Source organism: Lytechinus variegatus, chromosome 5 (genome assembly GCF_018143015.1).
Source record: "Lytechinus variegatus isolate NC3 chromosome 5, Lvar_3.0, whole genome shotgun sequence".
Lineage (NCBI taxonomy): Eukaryota > Metazoa > Echinodermata > Echinoidea > Temnopleuroida > Toxopneustidae > Lytechinus > Lytechinus variegatus.
The window spans coordinates 22,445,493-22,473,379 of NC_054744.1; the positions used below are offsets into that span (position 1 = coordinate 22,445,493).

General features: G+C 36.6%; 1 protein-coding gene across 1 annotated transcript; it reads right to left on the bottom strand.

The window, feature by feature from the left end:
- Positions 1–145: 145 nt before the first annotated feature.
- On the bottom strand, positions 146–27,682 carry LOC121415742 (degenerin deg-1-like). Its single transcript, XM_041609069.1, has 12 exons — positions 27,593–27,682; positions 10,308–10,720; positions 9,596–9,823; positions 8,727–8,937; positions 7,757–7,869; positions 7,028–7,191; positions 4,997–5,195; positions 3,686–3,758; positions 2,989–3,046; positions 2,326–2,399; positions 1,274–1,349; positions 146–831 (listed from the first exon to the last, which is right to left on the bottom strand). Exons 1-12 carry the CDS (start codon positions 27,604–27,606, stop codon positions 670–672), a joined length of 1,785 nt encoding a protein of 594 aa, XP_041465003.1. The 5' UTR covers positions 27,607–27,682; the 3' UTR covers positions 146–669.
- Positions 27,683–27,887: the final 205 nt, after the last annotated feature.

A 27,887-nucleotide genomic window follows, 5' to 3' on the forward strand; every position in this document is an offset into this window, starting at 1 on the left:
TACGGCCCGCCAAGTGACTTTTTGGTATCCCCTTTTCAAATTGTTTTTGCACACTCATGCGTGAATGAAAAATAATTAATTTCAGATGAAAGAAGAGATTCTAAGCTATCAAATGGTAGGTCATTTGTCTATTGTATTTGTGATTAAGTTATGATAAATCATCGATAAATCTCGGTTTCGTTTTTTGTGGGACGCACTGTATAGTTGAATCCATTTAGATCGATTATTGAGCAACGATGTACATGATAAGTTCAATCGTCCCAGACTGAGGCAGACAAAACCAGGCAAATATGCTACGGACCATATTTCATGACAGCGTTTCCCCAAGATTTCAAAATGCAAGACTAGTCACATAGTTACCAAAAACCTCGGCACCCAAATGACCGACACGGACCCGTTGCAGGTGCTCTTAAATGCAACTCAAATAATCATGCACCGGTCACTAATACATGCATTTCATTCACTGAAATCAAAATTCGTTTGATCATTGGCGTTGCGTTGATGTATGACCAAACAAAATACAGAAGTTTATTCTCGGACGCAATTACAATTATCAACATACAAAACCGACGGACGCCATTCACCATGGTAGATAAGCATTTGATCAAGTTCATAGCATGTAATGCTGGCTGAATAAACCCGAAATGTCTTAAGTCGTCAAAGACAGTTCTAGCGACCAGACACCTTGGTCTTGTTTGATGAATAACTCCCCGGGCAGCAAAAAGAGCGAATCAGTTCGGAAATGAAGACCAATATCTCGATTATTGATATAAAAGACATGCCAACGTAGAGACCTAATAATCCACCTACACCTCCAAAAAGTGATTCCACCTGTTGACAGAGAACAGAGACAATATTTACCAATGGAATTTTAAGGTAACATTTTTCAAGCCCGCCGTCTCAATGCATGTACATGTAGAGGTGTAATAATGCGAACGAACTTTATCTAGATGTTTTCGATAAAGAATCCATGTCTTGATGATTTTAAAGCTCGATAGAAAGATATCAAGCACATGAACCCATATTAGTTTGTGCATATTTTGTTTAACGGGACAACGTCCTTAAATGCCCTAATTTTTTTTCCAAATTTTTAAGGTATTAATTATACAATACTAATACGGTGTGGCTTTTGCTCCATCAGAGGTAGTTTGTTTCAATTTCGAAAATGTTGCATTCCTTTAATTTTCACTTATATATTTGCATGAATGTGGCGATTAGTGTAACAGAAAACGTTTTAATTGGGGGTATTGAGTGTAATGAAACGTATGCTTACCGTTATCAAAGGGGATTCCGTGACCTGTTCAAAGTTGAGCTCTTCAAAAAACACTGACAGGCGGACAAGATTATTTCTGAAAAAGTGAAAAAAAAATAGGCAGGTAAAAAAGTTAACCCAATCACTTATATTAACATGATATTCCCACAAAACAGGCGAAAATAAAAAAATAACCTACTTAAAATTTGTTGATTTATAATTGAGTGCTAGTAGATATAGTGGTTCTTCGTATCGGCCCTTTGCCCGCATCAAGTGTTCTGACTCGTCTGTACACTGTAAAAACTGTGGTGTTAAAACTGACACCAATTGGTGTTAATAGAGGACCACACGCTGAGGTATTAAAATTACACCCTGAAGATTGAATATAACACCAAAGAGTGTAAATGTAACAACCAAAGGTGTTGTAATAACACCTATAGATGTAAAACTAACACCACCAATTTAACACCGGTGTAAGATAACTGGTGTGGTCCTCTATGTACACCGGTTAACACCACAGTTTTTGCTGTGTATTCTTCTCTTCCTCTGACCCTTTTACTAGTTTTCCTCCCTCTACCACAGTCCTAGCTAACCCGACGAATATACTCTGTTCTCATCTATTTAAATTAATCCACAAATGTAGAGTGAAAATGACAAAATATTCATTCTAGATACACAAGGTTTACCAAGAAACGAATTCATGTTTGATACCGTAACGGCGAAATAATTATTGGTCTTGGCTAAAATAGATGGTAGTTGAAATTACAACAAAAAATATAACTTGTTTTTGAAGTTTTATCTAGTACATGATCATCATGCTTGTTGCCTTTACGTTCGCCCGTTTATCCCCGTTCTACAGTATAATCGTTCTACGTGTATATGTATTTGAAGAAAGTAACAGGTAGACATTAATAACCTTGCTTGTTCACATGATATGCTTCTTCTGGTTACCTCACATTTATTTACTTTTAGCTAGTCAAAAAAGAATTCACTTTAGAATGTGCATTTTCTTTGTTTCTGAAGAAAGATTAAGAGATAAATACACACTGTACTATACTATTGTGATGCCATACCTCGATTGTGCCCCGTTGGTGAGAATTCTCGCAGCTTTTCGGTTGATTACGGACAACCTGTCGTACAGGTGACCCTACAACATTACAAAAGAAAGACTGGTTTCAAAAATATATTTGGATTTTTCCGGACAAAGGGGGGGGGGCGGACTCACATAATTATTATTGTTTGATGAAAGGAGACCATTCTCATTCTGATACAAACTGGTTGTGGTACCACTAACTGATCATTAATGGTATTGGGACACAATTACAGCAATCACACAAGTAAAAACCTTTGCTGTAGGCCTGTAATGTGTATTACACATTGCGATATCTGTATATGCGCCCGCGCGTGTGTGTGTTGGTGCGGATGTACTTACATAGTGTGTGTGCGGGTGTGGGTGAAGAGTGTGAGGGTGTGTGTGTGTGCGCGCGTATGTGACTGTGTGAGGTGAGGGATGCCAGTGACCATTTAACGTTAGCGACTTGTTACTTTTTATTCAATATTTTCTTTCTTTTTCAACTGAAAGAAAGCATATCATATCCATCAGTGTATCATATAACAAAACATTAGGTGCGATCGAACTACAGCAATGTATGTATAAGAAAAAAGAAGTGCAAACATTGTGTAACTCATCAAAATCTACACGTCCAAATGAATTACTTCATGCGATAATAACTAACCTCAAATCTTGCAGCAGGCCATCTTGATACTGATATCCTTGGTTTGAACACAATTTCTCTGAAAAAGACAATATTTAGATATGAAATCTAATAAGTCAGGTGAGTGTCACAATATGTATGGCCAGTGTGGGTGATTAGCTGTAATTTATTTCATCGACTGAGTTGGATAGTGAAAAATGTGACGTATATAAACAGAATTACTCCAAATGGAACAAAAAATGGAAAGTGAGTTTTAAAAAGTTGTGATATGAGGAGTAAATCAACAGTCTTGTGTGACTACGGGTGGATTAAGCTCTAAATTTATACGTGATAAACGTGAACATCATAACATATTAATATTGACTTTATAAAAAACTTACAAAAATGAAATTAAATAATAAAATAAAATACAGTTTCATTATCAAAAGAAGGTAATTTTGTACCGAGAATTATATTGGACAAGCAAAAACACAAAAAAGTTTTACTTTGAAATGAAGGTCATTTTGGTCCGGAGAAAAAAAAGCACACTAAAAGAGGTTGGCTCCACAATATTTATCATTAATGTCCTTTGCTGGGCAGCCAAAAGTGAAGGGGGATGTTACCCCCCCCCCGTAGATCCGCCATGTTGTTCAAAGTGAAATGAATAACGAAATAACCATGCGGAGGGTAAAAAGTCGATCAATATAGACGTTTGTTGATGGGCCTTGAGTACACTTACTTGCAAGGGTTTGTACAATCACATTTGAGTTTGTTTTTCAAGAAGGCTTTAAAGATTCGTTTCCTGCAATTTACTGAAAAGAAAAGATGAAAAAAATAGAAGATGAATATATAGGGCATTAAATTGGTTTGATATTCGTTTGATGTTTTTGAAGTAAACACCAGACACAAACAACGTTTGTGAATTCGATTACGTCTTTTTGATCGCATTTTATTTTAACACTTACTAGCGGTGTCAGCAGCATTCACAGCGAAAGTCCGTATAATACTGATTTGCATACCTATTATAAATTTGAAACTCGGTGTGAACGAGAAAAAAACCGAATCAATGTCGGAAATTAGATTTTAGATTAGACTGCTTTTACTGGCATTAGTTTCATTATTATCCTAAACATGCATAACAGCATGGATACTGCATTCGTTCAAGCATACTTTTAAAACCCTCTTATTTCCTTGCTTCTTGTTTTGTCGGGAGCAAGAGACAACTTTATATTGACATGGTTTTCATGATTAAACATCTTGTTTATAAATTGTAGATCGTCAGTAATAATAATCAACGGTCTCCTTTGAGTTTGCCATCTTTCCCAGGACAAAAAAAGATAAGACTATTCGTCAGTTATAATATTTGTTTCTTCACTATCGAACTTAAAAAAAGCATCCGTTAATTTCAGTGCTTTTTGTAATAAAATGCGTAAATAAAACCTAACCATACATGCAACCTATACTAGCTTCTGGTTTGATTTTCTGATTTAATTGTTTACAATATACGTTATCTGTTATGACATATTAATAAATTGCATATATCCTGCTAGACGCAAGGGGCGTCGTGGTCTCAAGTGGTTATGACTCTTGTCTTTCAATGTGATGGACATGGGTGCGATCCCAAGCCATGGCGTGTTTTCGCTCAACACGACATCCACATTTTACTGCATTCAACCCAGGAGAGGTGAATGGTTCCTGGTAGAAATTTATTCCTAAAAACTCAGCGCGCGTTTCAAGTGCTCTGCCAAAGCCAGTGTAATTATATGCTGCATTACTTTAGAGCGCTTAGTAGAGACTTCTGATATAGTTGCATTGACGGATATAGTAAATTTAGTATTAAAAGTATATTTCTTTTCCTGAGGTAGAGGTATTCCTTTATTGAATGCATAATTAAATATTAATATAGAATAGTGAATTATGATTAAGAAAAAAGTAATAAGGCCTTTTCATATGTCAAATCGATCACACGTTATATAGATGCACATTTCAGCATGGATATTGCATATTTCAAAAATAATGAAAAAATTCAAAGAGGGGAAGGATATAATACCTTGTTTGTCAATATTGAACTGGCACAGGGTATCATTGACGAGAAGATCTGTGACGCATGAACATTCAGATTGAAGGTTTTTCTGAAGACACATCTTCGTACAGGAACGCTGGGAAAAGTCATATTTTTCTGGCTGGTAGTAGGACGCATGCTCAGAAATGCAGTCACCGTAGGGATAATCGAGGCGAGATATGGAGGTCTGTCAAGAACAAAATCGAGATGGCATACACAAGTTCGACTTCTCGTTCAGTAGTATTAGAGAATTCGATACTAAGTGCATGGTAGTCCAAGGATATATTAATTTAGCGATTTCTAGCTCGGTGTTGACTCGTTGGTGAAGGTAAATTTTCAGGCTGGTTTTTCACATCAGCACAATAAGTCAATTTACATTTACACCGATGGTAAATCTAAAATGACCTTTTACTGCTCAGGTGCAGTTACCACTGTGAAAAAGACTCGTATACCAAACTTAAAATGAAGTTGTTCCTTAGACGTGTTCCAATATATAAACTGTAGTCGATGAGCTGTCAATGTGATTTGGACAAATATATTTGACCACCCCCCCCCCCACATTCTTTTGTTTGGCGTTGGCGGTTGGTGCTAAGAAAAGAATCTGCATCGAGCCTCAGAAACCATCACCTAATAACACTGATCTTGACATTTCTAGAAACAATTCCAAATTCTTGTTAAATTTGTTTCATCATTCACGATTCATGTTGAATACATCCCATGCTGAAGAGTATGTAGTGAAATTCATCAGAATGGAACAACTTGATATACACACAATTGTCAATTCGAGGGCGCTGATTCAGAATGATGTCACTTGCGTAACCTTGGGCATTTTCCTCAAATCGACAAAATCCAATATGGCCGTCAAAATATACAAATTTACCAGTGGATATCCTAAAATTTTCAACACATTGAGTATTTATTGGGTATTTAGATCTAGATTTATGCCTAGATCTAGTTTAGATCTTGGTCTAACGTTAGATCTAGAAGACTATCTAAAGCATAAATTAACCTTAGGTCTAACATTGTTAACGTGTTAGACCTGACGTTCTAACGTTTAGAGAGGACTAGCAAAGGTTACAGAAATCTAACATTAAATCTTGCTAACGACGGCGTGAGTTAGATCTACACCAAGTGGTTTAGTGCTAACGAGTTAGATTTGGTCCTGGACCATCACAGTAGATCTCGGCCTACAGCCGCAACATAAGTTAGTCTGGCTTAACGTTAGAACTCTAGAACTAACGTTAGGTCTAGACTTCTAGACCTAACTCTTAGATCATGTTTTATCTCATCCCCAATTATACCTAACTGTTAGATCGGAATCAGCACCTGATCATGGCCTAACGTGCATTCTCGGTCTGCCTTGGGTCGTTGACCTGGACTGGACTCTCACTTATTTCTCTATATCTGATTTGATTAGAAAAGGGTCATTCAATGCGATATAGTAGTAGATTTACGTTACTTAGATCTAGATCTAGGCCTAGATTTAAAAATCACTGTGACTAAACAACTGGCTGCACGCATCGTTAGGCCTAACTTTATCTTCATCACTATAGGCTATTTAATATAACAAATAGTGACTGAAATGTGTAAAAAAATCTTTGGACCGCCTAAAGGATTAATATTTTCCCTTGTGATCATGTTTTATCAGAAATATAACTCCTAGGGAAAATTTAAATCCGGGTGTCATTCAGATTTGGAATCAGCACCCTTAGAATTGACCAAAAACCATACAATATTATATATATATACACAATTGTATATATTAAAAAATAGTACGGAAATGTCAGGCACCCATCCGTTTGTATGTACAGTATATTGCTCATTTCGGATAATGTAAACATAAACATTGAAAAAAAAAACACAGAAAATCTTACAATGTTTATAAAACATAGTCTGCAATAGAGCTGTGTGTCAACAATTCACATTGGTATGGCATTCGCAGAAGGAAGAGAAAATACATTTAAACTATAGCAAATATTTTTCACATTTTCTGAACATTTGTAAACATAATATTGATACCTTTGTGATTCCAATGGAGGTGGCGAATCCAGGTGATGCTGCGATCCCGTCATCCTCGGGGAAGGCATAGATGCGCGGGTCGTTGATGGCAACCTTCACCCCGGAATTAGGGCTTATGACACCCACATATTCCGGTTGTTCTACCATCAAAGTCAGATGAAGTCCTGGGGACATTTAAGAACAAAACGCATGTCCCTGTGAATGACTTTACAAACGAAGAAAAAATAAAGGGCCAAATGGATGCTGTGTTTTACAAAGACTTTGAAAAAAACGTAATTATTATTTGTTTCAAAATCTTGGGTCAATTTCACTCAATTTTATTTTTCACAATGATAATAATGATATAAAATACTAATTATATTGGCAAACCTATTTGACTAGCCATATTCTAGTTAATCAGGCGCAAGCATAACCTAACGCTTGATGAAAAAAAACCTCGTTGGTTCAGAGGTTATAACGGAGTAAGAAATATCGAGACAAGGGGGTGGGATCATAATATACGGCATAGTGTAATATCTATCTTTATTACTATATTCAGGATTTTCATTTCTTTTATCTTGTTCATATTATATTGTAATTATCATTACTATCGTTTTTATTAGTAGTATTATTATCATTATTATTATTATTATAACAATTATTGTTATTATCATTATAATCACCATATCCATCATATTCATCTTAAGACATAATATTTATATTCATTATTTCCCATAAAATTAGGTTTACCATATTGAGATCCTGTTCTTGATGTAGTTGTACGTCTTCTTCTCCTCAGCTTATGAGCATTATTGAACACGAAACAGTTTCCGTATTCAGCGTTCTGAATGACACTGAAATTTCTATAAAAAAGGTAAGAAATTGAGAAAAGAAATCATTTAAAACAATGTTCCATCATAACTTGCAAGTATCCATATTTCTCTAGATTAATTCATTTAAATTTTTTTCTCATCTCGTTGCCTTAACTCTGCATATTATTTGTGACTTTCATGTTAACTGCTAAATCCAAACATCTCTAAATCTGTTAATTATCTTCTTTTCCTGCAATCATATATTGCTTGTCACAAAATCATCCCCAACATGAATATTACCTGAGATTAAATAGAATAAAGCATATTGAAAACATTTGGGGAGATGTGCACACCATATCAATATCCGTTACTTTGATTACCAACCTTTTGTCAGAAAAAAACGTCGAAATGTTGTCACAATCGCAAATACGAAATTATGAAAAATGATTTTTCCCCTTCACAATACACTGGGTCGGAAACCCACCAAAATATGCGTAATATGATAGACTATGATTATGACAGAATAACATTACTATCATCATTGCATTATAAGTAATCTTAAAGTTTAATGAGACATCCATAATGAAATGAATTTGATTCATTTTGTCTTTGGGGCCCGTTTAATAAGACTACAATCAACTACTATAGCTTCTCATCATCATCGTCGTCATCATCACCGTGATCATCATCATCATCATATCACCAGCATCATTCTCAGTATTATCAATAATTATAGATGGGTCGTAAAAACTTGGCAGTTCCACAAAGCACAAATTCTCTTACGACTACAGTGATACCATGGTGACCTATTCCCATAATCACATTTTTGTTTCAGTTGAACAATATCGTTACATCTGTCTTAAATGCTCTTTTTGGCATATTTGGTGTCAGCAAGATTATTTACTTACTTAAAGCTACACGGTTCTGTATCGAAGGCGCACTGGAGAATAAAATCCTTAGCCCGATGTCCAAGTTCACGTATCTCCTGTGCAGTCGGATTGACCAGGTTCTTGAAGTTACTGAAATCACTTGTTTTCGAAATATTGTATAAGGCGTCCCAGTCATCTGGGTCATCGACTTGTCTGAAATCGTCGAAATTATATTCATCGTCCATGGAGTCTAGGAAAACATCAAGAAAGGGGAAAGGACATTATTTTGTCTGAAATTTTAATTCAAAGTTGCAAATCATCAGCAAATGTGATATCAAACAGAGCCAATAAGAAGTTTTTGAATCATGATATATATGTTCTTGGTTGAGTGATGAGGTTACCCTCCTGGCCGATCGTTGATATTAATACTGACATGACTGAGAAATGTGTTTTGTGGGAAGGGGCATACGCGAGGCCGAAGCAACAAATGGGGGCACAGCATATCAGGAACAAGATGTCACTCCTGGGAGGGGGGAGCACTTTTATTTGACGAATCAGAAAAGCCATTGACGTCAAAATGTTGTTGGAAGTGCCTTTCGAAGATTTGGAAGGGGGTAATATTAGCACTTGCTCCGGAATTGGTTTTAATGCTGCTTATTTATTATTTGTTACCTTACTAGACAATGTGCTTCGCGCATTGGGTAAAATACTGCCCCAATATGGTTGGACACATAATCACCTTCGTGCTGGTGAAAATTTTACCCAATATTTGTTTAGAGTGTAACCACTCTCCTGGTTATTATTGACATGGACTGCATGACTAAGCCTCTTTATACTCCAGAACGGACCGAAAATCTATCACTTACTTGAATGCAAATGCAAAAGTTTTAAGAATGAATAGATTACACAGTATGCAACGACAAGAAATGACTTGCCATGTGAGTAGTCGGCGCTGAGTGCTCGACGTCGCCGACCAGCAGGCGAAGAAAGTCCTGCATCCGTTGTTGCTGTTTCCCCTCCTGGTGATGGAGAAACTTCAGAACTTGAAAAGAACCAATTATAGTCAGAATCATCCAATCCAATCCCGTCAACTTTGTGATCTCTATCTAGAGCTGCCAGTTTCTCGAAGCGGGTACCTATTAATGAATGATTATTGCATCGTGATCTTGTTTGATAGTTAATGCACAATAAACGAATATTACGATTATTCCAAAATGTTGTCAATGAGTCTTGTACTTTTAGTCTTCCGAGTGAATATAATGAACTTTTAAACAAATTCTATATTAGTAATGATATGACTAAAACCTCAACAGTAGTGCCAGCGATAAATTACTAAAGCATAAATGAACGATGTTTCAGGCGACGTTTTTACAGCTCAATCTAATACTCTTTATTCTAGCTTCTAACACATCAGGGGCCTCGGAACGATTTTCAAAGGGGGGGGGGGGAGTGAGCCAAAAGTGGAGGGGCTGACCATGCAAAAATTCACAATCATATTGTTATTTCTACGTTTCTGTACACGTTTTTTTTTTTGGGGGGGGGGCTCAACCACCCCCCCCCCCCGCTTCCGCAGACCCTGCACATAATATCTTTAGGCAAACTTCAGGCAAGCTAAATTACCCTTAAGCTTTGACCGCCGCAGCATGTTCAGATTACAAATAGTGACTGCAGGGAATTCGAGCCTTGGTTCGGTGACAAGAGATATTTTCGTAGAAGTTGGTCGACCGATGAAGGAGATGATGAGCATTGTACCCTGGTAGAGAAAAGCCCCTATAAAGATCAAGGTGACGGCACACCAGAACAAGCGGGAGTGCGATGGCCGGGACGAGTTTAGAACTCGAGGAATCCCATGCGTGGTCGCGTTATCGACGAACTCGTCGACGATTCTCCGACTTCCTACCTTCTTATACTCGTCGTTGTCGGATATTGCATATGCTTTCTCCGAATAATTGGCCATTTCCTCCGTGGTCGCGCTTTGGTCTTTGGGTAGGTTATGCATGGCGATGTCTTTGTCTTGTTTCTCGTATGTAAACCTGAAACACCAAAAAAAATATCATTGCCGAAAAAGTGAATGGTCTAATTTATATGTTTACTTTGGCTTTTCTTTGAAATAATAATGTCTAGATGGAAGTGAAGAAATTATTTCTCCCTGGAAGTGTACTGCATAATAACCCCCTTGCTTTGATCATTACTCAGCAGATGAGTGCATTTTTTTTTTACTGAGAGAGAGAGAGAGAGTTTTGAAAAGACAGTAGGTCTAACGTGTGTGGGAGGGAGATTTCACGGAGATGAACACATCATCCGTATTTGCACACGAGCACGATTGTATCATGATAGCTCCATGATTTGATCATATAAGAAAGACAGATATTAGACAAACCGAAAGACATTCTGATAATTAACTAAAGCCCGAGCCATTAACTCAAATTGTCAGATATTTGTCATCCCATTCCATCGATCATATTAAATAATAAGCTCAGCTATAGTAATCATTGCAGATAAGGCACTCACACATTAAGTAATTCATAACTGTAATGTACAAATTCTGGGTTTGGGGCAGTTGAAGTATTTCATAGAAAAGGGGCAGCATTTATAAGTGTGCTGAGTTTATTCTAAAAAAAGAAATCTGGCCATTTCATAAGCAGAGAGTATTTAACATTGAAGGACAAGTTCACCCAAACAAAGAGTTGATTTGAATAAAAAGAGAAAAATCCAACAAGCACGACACTGAAAATTTCATTAAAATCGGATGTAATTAAAATGAGAAAGTTATGACATTTTATCATGTCGCTTAAATTCACAAAACAGTTACATACCCATCCTGTTCGGTATGCAAATGATGTAACTGATGACGTCACCCACTCAATTTTTTCGTTTGTATTCTATTATAGGATTTTTCTGATTTCCTCCCCCTTGTTTTTTAAATCGAGTTTTATTTTAACATTATCACGATTATGTGGTTCAGACAAGTTTCATATTACTGTCAATAAAAAATCGAAATATTGTACAATTCAAACAATTAAAAAACAAAAGTAATAGTGAGTGATGGACATCATCGACTCTCTCATTTGTCTACGAATGAGATGTGCATATAATTGTTCTGAGAAAAAAAGAGAAACTTAATGTTTCTCTTATTTTTTATTTGTCATAACTTTCTCATTTTACATCCGATTTTGCTGCAAATCTTATTGTTATGCTTGTTACATTTTTCTCTATTGATTAAAAAAAAAAAATTCTGGGGTGGACTTGATCTTTGAGTAATAACATTATTAAGGTTTTTCGAAAGGATGGAAGCGTCGTGATATCGCAGTTCAGACTCTCGCCTGCCAATCAGAGGGTCGTGTGTTTGAATCCCACCGCGGCCTCGCGGATACTTTTGCAAGGCGTCAATACACGCTTTGCTACTGTACTCCAAGGTGCTGAATGGGGTACCCTAAAGAATGCGAAAGACTCAAAGCTTTGAAGCATGCAGTTCTGTTTGGAAACAAAATGATTGCTCCCCAAGGAGTGTAGAAATGCAAACATTGTGCGTGCGAAAGCAACGATCCTTTGCAAAAGCACTGAGAGATGTCTGTATAAAAGCGGATTATCACTAATGTTAACATGCATGTACTGCAAACTTTAAGGCAGGTTTTGATACAATTTTTTTTTGCAATAACAATTTGTTGATAAAGAAAAAAAAAGGGGCGTGACCCTATGCCCTCTGAGGATCATCGCCTATACTAATATATAGAAAGCAAATGGATGAAAAAAAAAATGAAAGCCGAGCTATTTATTTAGGAATATTCCTTGACATACTCGGGTCTCCCTATCTTAATTGGAAAATTCTCAAATTAAACAGCCATTTTCGGATTGCATTTTCCCCTTTTTATTTGAATTGAGTACATTGATGGCGAGGATGACACTTTGATCAATAAAATAAACATTGGCAATGTCATAAATTTTCTCTGCTCATCGGTGTTTCTTTACAGTCTCCGCTATGTTGCTTCTCTCAGGTCATAAATGTAATCATGGTAATTCACTTGACTATGTTGACAGAAGAACTCAGCCAACTTTATCAGCTTTTATGTGGGATTCATCACGATGCAACCTCGCACATCGATTCATACAGTTATGCAAATGGCATTCCTTCGGAACCATTTTTCATGAAACCCATCAGAAGACGAATTCATCGATCAAATGTGTTTATCTAAACTCGATCTTCCCATTTTTTAAGTAAAAATTCATAAAATACCTACACCGTAATGGAAAAACAGATAGCTCGATTCGCAATCGTGCTGATGCTCTAAACATCTTAGAATGTATACCATATGTCTACTGGAGGGAAAACCTGTCAGCTCCCTTTGATTGTGGAAGAGCCGCGGTGTGATGGTTCTGACTCTCGCCTTGTAAACAGAGGGTCGTGTGTTCGAATCCCATCGCGGTCGAGCGTCCTTTGGCAATGCGTTAATCCACACTTTGCCACTCTCGACCCAGGTGCTGAATGGGTACCCGGTAGGATGTGACAGATATTGTATGTTTGATTTTGCCAGCGCCATAATGAGGCTGCGATTAATGCAAGGAATGCTCCCCAGGGAGTGGATATTGTCCCGGGGGGGGGGGCACTTCCATTCACGAGTGGATACCATGCGCGACCATGGGGTCTCGAAAAGCACCCTAAACACGTCATTTCCATATTCTGAAAATGCACCCCTTAACAAGTATTGGCGTGTGAAGCCCTACCCTTAACAAGTATTGGAAACTCAACGATACTCTTGGCAAATATTCCCTGAAATGAACCCCTAAACAAGTACAGGAATGTTTTATTGTTACGGGTCCTTCGGTCTTCGGCTTCCTTATTCGGTTTAGTACGACCCCAGCTTCTACACCTCGCGCAAATCGGACTCTAAACACGAAGTGTTGGGGCAAAAAGGACATCCTTTATAAAACATTTTCATTTTGTTTTATCATCCCTGTAAATTCGACCCTAAACACGTAATTTTCCTAGCGAAATAGATACCCTTCTTTCATTATTTTTGTGTTTTTGACACCCTTATCACGTTACGTACGTAACGTGCCCTATCGTGAAAAAGACATCCTTTTTACGTGTTTTTTTGGTCGCGCATGGTATCCACTCGTCAATAGTAAGTGGCCCCCCCCCCCCCCCGGGATATTGTGCACTTTTCGTGCGGGATTGAAATGAATCCAATGACCGGGGTAATAATATTCTGTAACGCGCTTTGAGCCATTATGGGAAAAGCGCTCTATAAGGGGTGGGACCACTTGACCGAAGGTCACGATATCGACTTTTTTTCGCCTTCATCGGTTGCCGCGGTCGAGTGGTTTAAGGCGCCTCGTTGCAGCGGCGTAACAGGTGCCTGTTATCAAGGGGGGGGGGGGAATTAATTCCCGGTAACTAAATTCAGAATAAGTGGCGTTGCTAGGATTTCATTGTAGGGGCGGTGGTGAGCACTAAAATCGTGCGAAACAGCACGCAACGTCTCTCGAGGGGGAGGGGTGCAGGGAGGCGGTACGTGTTTCCGCTTCTTACAGTATAAACTTACAGGCATTATTTCACTGACACTACTTAATCATTAACTTTCTCATTTAACTTTTATTTTTATGGTAATTCTGCTTCATTTTCTTGTGCATTTAATGTTTAACAAGAAAATTTGAAATATTATGGAACTACATACACCTGGAACATTGAACCTTCGTTATGTTCTTTTTTTTCATTTAAACAGAATAATAACAACAAGAAGGTGAAAGTTCTAAAGAAAAAAAGTACATTAATTTGTCACTTAAATAGAAATGCCGGTTTAAATCAGTTTTTTTCTCCGGGAAGCCTGTCCTCGGGAGAATGGTCCTGGGGGGGGGGGGTGTTCATTTTGAACTTGTCATGGGGAGTCACCTTTTTTCCTAAAACCCATTTGTTATTGTTGTTGTTACTATTTTTGTTATAATATCAGCAGCTGCAGCACTCCAGCAGTTGTCGAATTAGAAGTCGTAGAAGTAGTAGTTGTAGTAGTCGTATTAGTTGTGGCATAGGCGTCGGAAGCGGGGTTGGGGATGATCCTCCCTATTTTTTCGTCGATAACCTATTTTCTTTCCCCTTTTTCGCTTCCTTTTTTTAGCTTGTGACTCGTCGGGGGGGGGGGGACTGTCTGCCCCCCTGCCCCCCTTTTAGGTACGCTAGTGGTGGGATGAGTGTGTGCGTTTAAATGAAAAAATTTGGTTAGGATATTTCAACAGCCCACTTCGGATGCGGTGCCACTGTATTTGGGTTTATCAGTCTAATTGACGATGAAGTGAGGGAGGGATGGGGTGTCCGATTTCGTAGTCTTATGACAAGCATTTTTTTCAAACAATTCCCAGTCTAATAATACTCCGGCAGAAGCTGAAATGTTATCTAGAAAAATGATATTAAAAAGGAATATATTAGTGAATAGTTGAATGAATGAATGAATGAATAACTAACAAACAAAAAAGGAAAAATTACTACTGTCACCTAAACTGAAATCCTAGTTATGACACTAATTCTAGACGTAATTACGGGAAATATTTGCCCCCCCCCCCCCTCTGATAACAGGCACCTGTTACGCCGCTGCAACGAGGCGCCTTCGACCGCAGCAACCGATGAAGGGAAAAAAGTCGGTCTCGCGGGCTGTCACCCTCTATAAAAATTGGCTATTATTATTATTATTATTATTGTATACATTTATAATTCCCCTTGTTCTTGTCATCCGTTTCGACAACCAAGCACAGATCCATTAACTCTGAGGAGATTCATTTGAAGTTAAAATTCAAAGTAGTAGTAGCATTTTTAGCAGTATATACGTAGGCTACGTTTTACAATAGGCCAATCCAAATTTCACCGTATATAGACATGATAGACGAAGAAAGCTGAGCAAATTCATTATCCTCCGGTCAATTTAAATAATCATGATAACCGGTTTTGATTATTATCATTATTATATCATGAAACTATTATTATTGCAAAGTGCAGCTAATCAGAAATTTTAATATCATATATAAAAAGTAAACTCAAGGAATTTCAAGTCATGGAAAGAAAATATTCTATAAATGTGCATAGTGTAAAATGTCCATACCATCGTAGACAAAGAGGCAATTTTGGTGATGTCAAAGCCAGAACGTACTCATGCAAAAGCAAACGTGTCTCATTATCTAGCCAATCCTGTCTTAATCAACCTACATTTAAAGCAAGCATTAATATTTGACTTTGTAATAATTAAGCGATGTGTGACAGGCCACTAAAATGTAATTCATCCGTACTTGATTGGGGAATGCCGGGTGAAAAGGCGTCGCGATCACCCACTCCTCTCAGATCGAGTGATTGGACCACGGTTCCAGCATATAGTAGTCCAGCTTTAGTCAACTTTTAACTATAAAACCGAAAAAAGGTTGGCGTATCGGCATATTCGCCATACGGCCTAGCAATGTCCTTGAAATTACAAGCGCAATTAAAACAAATGGCAGTGATGAAGCTCTCAATTGACTCACAATAGCAATAGCTTCGTTCAATAATGAGTTTATCTGTCCTATAAGGAATCGAAACATCAGTGAGGAAAGAAGGGGAATTCTGAGATTTCATGTTATAATGACGGTACTGAAATATCACTGATTAATTCATTTTGTTCACATATATATAGATACAGCCCGTGTTAATTGTGTATACAGGAAGAGTAACATGAAGATAGAATTATTTAGTAATCTCTCCTCCAGGTTTGATGACATTGTCAAAAGTGTGTGTTTTTTGGGGGGTTCTTTTTCTTAAAATTAACTTGTCATGGTTGTTTTGTGGGTTGGAAATCTGAAAATACTCTTTGTTTACATTAAGTCAAATTTGTTTTAGATACATATACAGCTATAAGGACATACATTTCGAGAACATAGTAATCTGCAATTCCTGAAATGGCTTTGTCCAGCCTGAAAATGCTATCATTAGAACAGACAAAATTAAATCAGATAAACAAAACACTTTAAAAATCCAACAAGGAATATCAAACTTTTTGAAGATTTCCATAAAATATACGCCATGATAAATATGCATATAACAATCTGATGATATCATATCCCAAATTATTCTTAACATTTTTATTATTGGGGGGTATTTCATGATTATTTATTCAAATTTTGTCCTCCAGTAATGATAAAAATATATATTGACTACTGAATCAATGTGTAAGATAATCACTGCTGCAATTCGCTGCACACAAAGTGTAGTATTGTACTTCAATATCTTCGTTATTCATTTCATGTGTCATGCATGTTATCAGAAAACGATGAAATATCCAGCGTTTTCCACTAGAAAATCATGATCTACTTATTTAGCATGTTCAGATGTAGTGATTTTCAGTCCAGAATACCCCTTCAAACCTTTCAAATAACACGTGACAAACATGCCTGGTTCTTCTACATCATGACAGACCAATGATATCTTTTAACCTGCGATCGATCGGATCTTTGATGTTTTTTGCAAAGTTCCAATTAGCTTCGATCATATTTTCGAATGTATGACAATAATCATATGCTATTCCCATATGTAGTCCATTAAGTACCAGAAGTGTAGAAAATTGGTCTGACTCTATTTTCAAATAAATTGCTCTTGTGATCATCATTTCGTACTATAATTTCTCTCGAAGATATCAAAATTGTAGACAAGAGATCGCGCTGAAACACAGTCGAATAAACTTACAGGTCCGGTTTTACATGTGCAGATGATATAACTTGGTTCAGTGTGTAGATTTAACTGCATGCTTGTGGTGGTACGTGAACGTGGGTGTGGGTTGCTGCTCGCACGAGTGTGCGACTTGAGAAGATGTGTGACCGCACTGTGTTTGAGCCAAAGTAATGTTCCTAAACCAGGTGATTGTGAGTGAGTGTGTGCGGTGATGAAGATACGAAGTTGTGTGTTTTCTTTATGTGTTAAGTAATGAAATTATTATCTGTATATTTATTGTAAATATATTCTAAGGGGTAGACAAAATCAGGGAGCATGCTGGTTTTCTTTTGGGGACCCTCGCAACATTGGGAAATCTGAATTTTGAAATCAGAAATTTCATTTCAAGTTAATTTATTTATTTCACTTTAACCCCCTCTCCCAAAAATCAATTTATCTATCTATATCTATACATACATACACTGTTAGAAAAAATAAAAGAAGTTCCTGCAGCAGAGTCTCGAGAACGCCTGTAATCTTACCGAATTGCGTAATAATCATTCTGTAAATTCATAAAACAAGAATTTTTCTGCAATTTAACAGAACAGGTCTGTTTAAAAAGGGGAAAAGGGTGTTTTATTCAAGGAAATTTGTAAGATTCCATACATCAAATACCAATTTCCTGTAAGATTACGCAATTCGGTAAGATTACAGGTGTTCTCGAGACTCTGCTGCAGGAACTTCTTTTATTTTTTCTAACAGTGTATATATATATATATATATATATATATATATATATATATATATATACTGTATATATGCAGTCGAATTAATACAAATGAAATTCAATGTAATATCGATAGTTGTGCAATGCAGTTAAAACGAATACGAATATATATCTCATACTAGTAACCCCAAAATATTACGTCAATACCTTGCGATTTAAGTTCTGAGAAAATGGAGAGGTCCATAAAAAAAAGCTGGTATTTCAAGTATTTCGTGGGATACTCACTTTAATGGTAGAAATAAATATTTGTGATGCGAACGATTGGGCGAAGAGTTAGTGCTTGTGTGTACGCGTATGGGTGTAAGGTATGGTGTAAGGGTGTGTGCGTATGGGGGGGAGTATGTGGGTATGTGATATATTGGCCATTAAGACGAGGGAAGTTGGTGTGCGAGGTATGAAAATGAAATGACTTATTGAACATGATTTCATTTCGAATCATAGTAGAGGCCGCACGAGCGGAATGATGCGCTTTCTGCTTTTAATTCTTCGGGTTCAGTATGCTGATGGGTCAGTGAATGTGGTTTAAATACTTCATCTAGAATTGATTGGAAAAATACGCAATTGCTTCAGTTCCAGATCATGAAGCAATTGCGTATTTTACCAATTTATTCTCGATGAAGTATTTAAACCACATCACTGCCCCATAGTCATACTGAACCCGAAGAAGACAACCATGAGAGACCTTTCGCTCTGTGACGAGCCAAATGGACGTACGATATTAAGGAATTTTGGGAGCGCAGCGCATGCGCGAAGTAATCTGTGACGAGCCCTCTCGTTCACTGCCCAAATCTATGACTCGTATTTGAAGGTTTCGACGTTCGGTGTCATAGTGCTCGAACGAGCGCTAGTTCGTACATGATGACGTCATCCAAGCTTAGCAAACATGAACGAAGCCGCATCAACATTCGAGTTTCGTTGATTCAGCCGAACTGGTAAACTGCAAATTACTTCTTGTTACCAGCTTTTCCATTACATTTAGAGTTTCCTGATTTCAGACTCTACATATCCGATAGGTAATTGATGTTCTATTTCCAAACAACTGTGTTTTTCGGCTTTTAGCGCAAATGTTGCACCCACAGACGCCCCACTGGTTCGTAGCGTGATGCTACGCCTGATTTTCCGACCAAGCATCGGCCCATGGCCCCGGCTCGCTTTCTAGCTGATATGTGCTGTGGCCTGCATGATACGGGTACGTCGACTTAAATCAATGCACGAACGTGATACTGAACGAACAAGATTGCCTGATCTATTCCCTCGTCTTCGTTTCTAATCGCACGCCATATCAAACCATTGCTCACTGTTCCTTCGTCTTATTGCGTTATATCAACCCTTTGCTCGCATTCGGCAGCAATTTTCTCAAAAACGTGAACCAAAAATCGATATCCTTTGTATGTCATATTTATCATTCGCTTACCGTTCGTTGATAAAATTTGAAATTAGTTACTGATCGCATGATTTGACGGAAATTTCGTTGATTTCGCGTGCATTTCGTTCATTTTTCCATTCGTCACCCTTCGTCCGCCTACATTCGGTCAGGTGTGAGTGGGCTTTAAATATGCTGCACAGTCATATGGCAGTCGTGCTAACAAAACGAAGTTCCATTTGGCCGACAGTATGACTCTGGGAATAATAACCTAAAAGCTTTGGTCGATCACCAGCAGATTTTCCTATGTGACTGTGACGTAATGGTTTTCGACAAAATATCGCCTTTTATTTCACATTTTCTTTTTTTTACTCGCCACAAATAAGCCTGGATACAGCAAGAAAATGATGGAAGCTTGGGATATTGTTTTGTTGAAAAATATATGACAAATAAATTATGCTCCACACTGTTTGACTGAAAGAAATATGCCTGCGTAAGACATGCAAATCCCAAATATTAGAAAACATTGATGCGACATGAAATAGTATTATAATGCTGTTTTACATGCTCAAGTATCACAGGCAAGATGATTTCACACGTCAACACTACTTAAAAGTAATAATATTAGTTGTTTTTTCGATTGTCTGCGACTGCGACATAGACCTAGTTCACCGGAATTGAAGAAGATGTACGAACCCGAACACGAAGGGTAAATATGATTTACTATCAGTTACCATTGAAAACGATTTAAAAATGCCTTTCGCCAGCCATCGCAAGGCATATTTCAGGCAATTCGGTCAGGTGTGAGGAGGCCTTTAGGTTTGGGTTTAAAGTAACCTGAACGAAAAGAAGGACGTATGAGTGGTTTACATCAGAGGTGGTGCAATCATGCCAGTATAGTTATAATAACATGAATATCTCGTTGAATTGTCATGAGTACTCATGATCGATTGAATTTTCTCCCCATTCTCGATGGCATTCAATTCAGGGCTCGCATTGAAATACACTACGAGTTTCCCCTTTTTTCAATTAAATTAGACATAGAAAATTCCTAATGTGCAAACTGCAAGCTGTGTATCTCATGAAATATTAATCAAAATCATTGATGTTGTAAAATGCTGAAAAGGTTACGGTTCACGGTTAATTGAATTGAGGAGTAGGCGATCTAAAAATGAATTCTTTTCATCAAATATTTTAATACCTCTAGATAACTTTATTTTCTTGTACGTGAGCGAGGGGAACTACATTGGGAGCATTTACATGATTTAATTAATACGCATACCACATATTTTAACACCTGGGCGGAGAGTGGCAGAGTGTGCATTGACACATTGTCAATGGACATTGGGCCACGATGGGATACTGACACACACGAACCTCTAATTCAGGAGCCGTAGAACGGAGGGAAGGGGGCTAAGCAGCACCCCCCCCCCCCATTTTCCCAAAACCGTGTACAAAACGCAAAACGAGTAAAATTATCAATCGGATTGTGATTTTTTTGGAATGGTCAGTGGGGTCCCGCCAATCCTTTTGGCTCAGTCCCCCAAACTTTCAAAACCTTTTTTAGGGTTTCTTGTTAATTCGAGGGTGCTAATGCTGAATCTAAATGACGCCACTCGTGTAACCTTGAGCATTAATATCGAAAAAGGGAATGCATGTTTTACTACTCGAATTCTAAAGATCAGGATTAATATACTCATGCACGCTGTAGGTTATTATTGTCAAATTTTAACATTTTGACATCGGGGGGGGGGGGGGGGGCATACACCAACAAAAATCCAAGAATTACTAGCGCTGCCCTACAGTGGTTAAACAAATTAAATTCGATATTGTACAAACTTTATCTTTAATGTGATTTTCATAAACACTTCAGTCTAATTATTTGTATGTTTTAAGCAGAATCTTGCCTTTTTAGTAGGAATCTAAATGTTTTTGTTTTAATCTTTAGAAATTATATCATCGGTGTAAGGATATGAACAGATGTGAAATTGAGTCCAATACCAGTATCTTTCGAAGGTCATCTATGCCATATAGCAATTTTCTTCCTGAAAACCCATTTAACGACGTCGTATCCATGGTATCGTAAGTTTTATGGGAATGTGTAATGTAATGAATATTGTATGTTTATAGATTTGAACTTCTGTAATACACATTAATAAGGGTCTATACAAACCCGCTGTACTTTATGAACTGATCAAGTATTGTCGAAATTCCATACGAAAAGTGTAAAATTTTAAATAGTTCTGTTCAATTTCTATAACCTATTGCTTAAAATTCTCAAAGAACAACTATCAGACCATTAGTTATTCACCCAATAAACCAGGCTTTAACAAATCTAAACATTAAAAAAATGTGAGTTTTTTTCTGTGTATTATACATTTAATAACTGTCAACATTTTATCAAAGATTGAATTTGTCGTCAACTTCTTACAAACTGAGGATTACGGCAGTAGTAAGAATAAAAATGGAGTAGTTATTGACATCAATTGCTAGAAAGTTTAAAACACGCTAAAAGGAATTTGACAATGTATGAAAGAAGTTGCAGTAAACACTGGTATCATGAGAAAGTCAGTAAAAACCAACGTTACATGTCACTATTCCGTACATCCAGAAATGGTACCGGCAAATTGACTGAACTTTATGAAATCATGAAATCAAAGCTGGAAATGAGCACAGCGTAGATCGCCAACACGTATAAGTACAGTGTAATAATGTTTGGAAAAGAACTCGACAACGTGCTTTTATGCTAGTTTTGTTATTTCTCAGCAATTACAACCCCCCCCCCCCGAAGTCCTTTGCATATATTTCCTAATTATACATACAGACACTTAGTGTATCTTACAGTCGATTATGTGGATAAAGTCGTGCATCATAAATATAGCACTGACAAACGAAACAACCTTCTTAATCTGTTGGAATTTTGAAGTTCAAATACACGTGTATATTTATTCTCCACAAAAGCAGATGTCACAGAAAAAATGTTATCAATATTAAGTAATATATCCTCCACGATGTCACAGAACCTCCTTCTAGAAAGACGACAAGAATGGTTGCATAAGTTGCGTAAGTATGATGAATGATTTTTCTTCTCTCTTTAATCCTCATAAGAGGTACTTTATTTGTTCATCTGATATTTACAATCGTTTTTACAAAAGTCGGATACACAAATATACATAGATAAAATAGAGAAAAGGAACTAAAGAATTGAAAGAAACTTTGAGACTTGCTTTATATCAAGTCTCTTCTGATTACATTTTCGTATCAAATAGTTTCGAATTTCTGCCTTTAGATCTTTAAAAAGATAAAATGCATGAGTCTTATGTCTGTCGTTTTCAAAACATTTTCTAATATAATTTCTATAAATTACAAATTGTGAAAAATTTATAAGGTTTACCAAATTCATTTCTGTTTTTTCTATTTCATGACCTATTACAATAATTTTTTCGTTCAAAACAATCTTAACATCGAACAGAGCATTTATTTAGAAACAATTTTCCAAAAAACTGTTACCACTTGACAGATAAAAAGAAGATGAATACTGTTTTCTGGAACTTTACAAATATTACATAAAATATCATTTTTAATTTTCCATTTGCAAAGGTTGTCTTTACTTGGTAGTATTCTATGAATTAATTTAAAATTAAACTGTTTAATCCTTTTGTCGTTTATAAAATCAAGTTTAAACTCTAAGAAATCGTTCCAAAAATGAATACAATGGAGGTCCTTTTTTCTCCTTTTCGATCATTAAATGATAAAAATGTCTGGCTTTCATGCCATTGATTTCTATACAGTCACCTGTTGATATTTCAATACTGCTGGGTTTCGATGACATGCTATTTACATTTCGTGCACTATTACGTAATTTGTCAAGCCAGAACTTCGGGAATGCATTTTTTTATTTTCAACAATTCAAAGATAGAAAATAATTCTCTTTCTTTAAAAACAGTGAATATTGAATCAATCTTCTTCAAATCACCACCTGTTAGGACTTGATTAACTTTTAAAATATCGTTTTTCATCCAGTTAGGAAAATATATTACATCTTTTTTATACTCTTCTGTTACTATTGTACCAAATAATTTCGTTTTTAATATTCGTTACTTTAAACATATCAATATACTTTAAATCAGCCCATGAACAGAACATGTCAACATAAAATATGGGCAAATGCTTTTTCATACAAATACGATACATATCACTCTTTTTGCAATTAAAAGTCAAACAAAGAGGGAAATCCCCGCCAATTCTCTGGGTCCAATATTCAAACAGGGTTTTTCAAGCACTGTCTTCTCCTGTTAAATATTTATTGATCCATGACAGACGTAGTGATCGACATTTTGTCTTTAAGTCAACCATTCCTAATCCCCCTTCTTTTTTAGGATTATGACATACATTACGTTTCACCATTTCTTTTTTGGAATTCCACAAAAAATTGTAAACTAGTTTATTAATATCTTTGATTATTTTAGAAGGGATTGGTACTGCCGTAGCAGTATGTACTACCTGTGACATTCCTAAAAATTTTATTACCACCACTTTTCCATGTAATGATAATTTTCTCATTTTCCATGAGTCAAGTGTATTTTTTATTTTTTGAACTTTGTTTTCCCAATTGAGAGATTGAACAACAGAATATTTTTTTACAACAAAAACACCAAGACATTTTATAGGATCTTCAGTAAAAAGAAGATTGTTAGTTTCATTGTTGTTTATATTCATTTTCATAAGATTTGATTTAGTCCAATTGATGTTTGGCCCAGCATATATTCCAAACGTCTTTACTGCTTTCATTATCTTTTTAATGCATTGTATAGAGTCAGTAAAAATGGTTGTATCGTCTGCATATTGCACGATACGTATATCTCTATCGTTCAATCTATGTGGAATTTGGATCCCTTGTATTTTATTATTTCGTCTATTTTTCTGAGCTAAAACCTCTGCAACAATGAAATTGAATTTGTCATCAACTTCTTACAAACTGAGGATTACGGCAGTTGTAAGAATAAAAATGGAGTAGTTATTGACATAAAATTGCTAGAAAGTTTAAAACACGCTAAAAGGAATTTGACAATGAAAGAAGTTTCAGTAAACACTGGTTTCATGAGGAAGTCAGTAAAAACCAACGTTACATGTCACTATTCCGTACATCCAGAAATGGTACCGGCAAATTGACTGAACTTTATGAAATCATGAAATCCAAGCTGGAAATGAGCACAGCGTAGATCGCCAACACGTATAGGTACAGTGTAATATTGTTTGGAAAAGAACTCGACATCGTGCTTTTATGCTAGTTTTGCTCATTTATCAGCAATTACAACCCCCGAAGTCCTTTAAACATATTTCCTAATTATACTGATTATACATACAGACACTTAGTGTATCTTACAGTCGATTATGTGGATAAAGTCGTGCATCATAAATATAGCACTGACAAACGAAACAACCTTCTTAATCTGGGGGAACTTTGAAGTTCAAATACACGTGTATATTTATTCTCCACAAAAGCAGATGTCACAGAAAAAATGTTATCAATATCAAGTAATATATCCTCCACGATGTCACAGAACTTCCTTATAGAAAGACGAAAAGAGTGTGGTTGCATAAGCTGCTTAAGTATGATAAATGAAATGAAAAAATATAAAAAATAAATCATAAATCTTTTATTACTTTTTTTCACATGGGAATCATCTAAATAAACAACACTAGTAAGTATAACAGGAAAACAAAACATACGTTTTGGAAAATCGTTCAGGCAGAGGGAACATCCGTTTTCTTCTTTGATTTTTTTTTTGGTTCGAGTCATGCTCAATAGGGAATTTGCAAAGGAGGAAACTCGTAATTCTTATTGTTAAATCCCAATTAATCATTCAATGATTTTCACGTCTTAAAGATCTACGTGATAGTTACTAAAATCAATAATTCTCCGACAAGCAATGCATAAGCAAATGAATACTCAATGTTGTGATAAATGATTGGCATTTCATTCCAACATCATCATAATCATGGTAATAGAATGTGAACATCTTTCATGTCATTAGATTTTGTTCAGGATGCACAGCAAAAACTGTGGTGTTAACCGATGTAAATAGAGGACCACATCAGTTATTTACATCAGTGTTAAATTGGTGGTGTTAGTTTAAAACCTATAGGTGTTATTGCAACACCTCTTGTTGTTACATTTACACTTTTTGGTGTTATGTTTAATCTCTAGGGTGTAATTTTAACACCTGAGGGTGTGGTCCTCTATTAACACCAATTGGTGACAGTTTTAACACTGCAGTTTTTACAGTGTGCTAATGATTGTCACTTTCTAGTTTCCCCCCACTTGGTGTAAGGCATTTCGACACTTTTCTTAAGCATCCATAAATGTTTGCTTTTTTTGTGGGGGGGGGGGGGGTAAAGGAATATACTGTTTCTTTGAAGTTGCTCATTATACACGCTACATTATTTATATTTGGTGTACAGCTCTGCATTATGAATACGGATGAATTAACATCGGACACCCTAACATGTCTAAGCTAATTAATTGGCTATTAGTTACACTCTTTAGACGCCCTTGATCACTCAATTCATTACTGCTGTTGGTAAAGGGCATTTTATAGATCCAATAATAAGAGGCTATTAAGTGGCATGATATGCAATCTGTAAAATGTTGTGAAATACACTTGATGATATTGATTGCGAACGGAAGCAGACTTGATGGGCTTCTGACTGTGCTCAGGCCCACTTGGTTTAATTGATATTGTCATTCTTGTTCACGGGGAGGGAGTACCGTATCCATACAACTTTTTTCCCAATGAGTTGGAGGGTTCCAAACAATCATCCACATTTTCTTCGATCGGCCGCTAAATTTTAGCGCTAAAAGCTCTAAATGCTGTTTTTAATTATTTTTTTGGAGGGGGGGGGGCAGGGAGGGGGCCATTGTCCTCTGGACGATTTTGGTGGTGGTGGTGCTGCAGTAGATTTGACAAGCAAGCAAGCAATTGAATATTAAATAAAGGTTTCACTGAGAAATGCAAGTAGTTTTTTTTTAACCAATGACAATTGAAGGCCGTTTTGGTCCCAGGAAATTTGCCCCCCACAAAAAAAAATATGCAACACAAAATGTTGGTCATTTTCCATATATTTTCCCCAATTTTACACACCCACCAGAACTCCAGAGGGTGCTGCCTAAGAAAAAAAATACACGCAGGACCCTTTTCGAAAAACCTATATAGGATGCTTCAGCACCCCCGCTTCAGAGGACCATGGGAAGGGCTGGGGTGTTAGTCCTAAAGAGTAAAGTTTAGAAAAACTTATTTTCACAAACAATACAAGATTTCTTATCAGGCCTTTATTTATTACCATACTAAAATTATATAGGGATCACATCACTAGGCTATTTGCTTCTGAAGTGGATATTAAACTTCGATAGCTAGGCCTACCAGCATTTTCTATCCGTGAGTGTAAAAAGAAAATGAATATATAAACATTACAAGAGCAAAATGCGTCCCTAATCAAAAATATTTTAAATCGTGCGGAAAGCTATAGGCCTACTAAACCAACTAGGAAAACGATACATTAGACGCGAGTGAATAAATTCCAGCTTTATAATAAAAACATGAGAAGCTTCATTATTTTGGTTTTACTGTTGATTTTTTAATCATAAACACACCATGCATGCAATTGCCGGAAAAGGTTACACTTAACAAGGCATTTTTAGACACTCTGGGTACATTAAGATAGTTGGCAACCCAGCTATCACCACGGGGGGGGGGGGCTTTTCAAATTGTTTCCAATGTTTCAATCCCCCTCGATGTTTTCACTGAGGAAATAACTTATTTGAATCGAAATTCAATGAAAATCAGAATTTTGAAAATACAAAATGACATTTAAACATTTTATTTCGATAGGGCAGGAGGTGGAAGCGGGTTCTACACTCCAAAATGATCAGTAACAATTTGAAAAACCTGAAAAATATTTTATCATTTCAAGATGGCACAATAAGGAATGACAGAACTGTTTGGGGGACTAATTTATACTGCATTTTGATTATATGAACAGACGCTTAAATGATGACAAATCAATATTAATGAAAAAGACAGTGCAAATCCTACCTTTCATTTGACATGGCTGATAATCATCGTCTACCGGAGCTAGGAGATGCTCAGTTCTGACCTTACGAGAGATCGCGAGTGAAATGAATAATATTCTTTAATCACACTCAATTCTCTTTACTAAACGCCCTTGATCGCTCAATGCATTAATCGTGCGGGTATGGCACTTGGCTTTTTAGGCAGGTATAGATGAAAGTTTACATTCTACACAACGTGCCGAGAGTAAACTCGATCATCGTCAAACCGATGAAGTGGCATGATATGGCTATGCATTTGGTTAGTTGATGTACAACTT

Excerpts from the sequence above, each read along its gene's own strand:
- LOC121415742 (XM_041609069.1), bottom strand. Across the intron at positions 3,047-3,685 it reads GATTGTACAAACCCTTGCAA|AGAAATTGTGTTCAAACCAA; the intron begins GTAAGTGTACTC and ends TGTCTTTTTCAG. Across the intron at positions 1,350-2,325 it reads ACCAACGGGGCACAATCGAG|AAATAATCTTGTCCGCCTGT; the intron begins GTATGGCATCAC and ends TCACTTTTTCAG.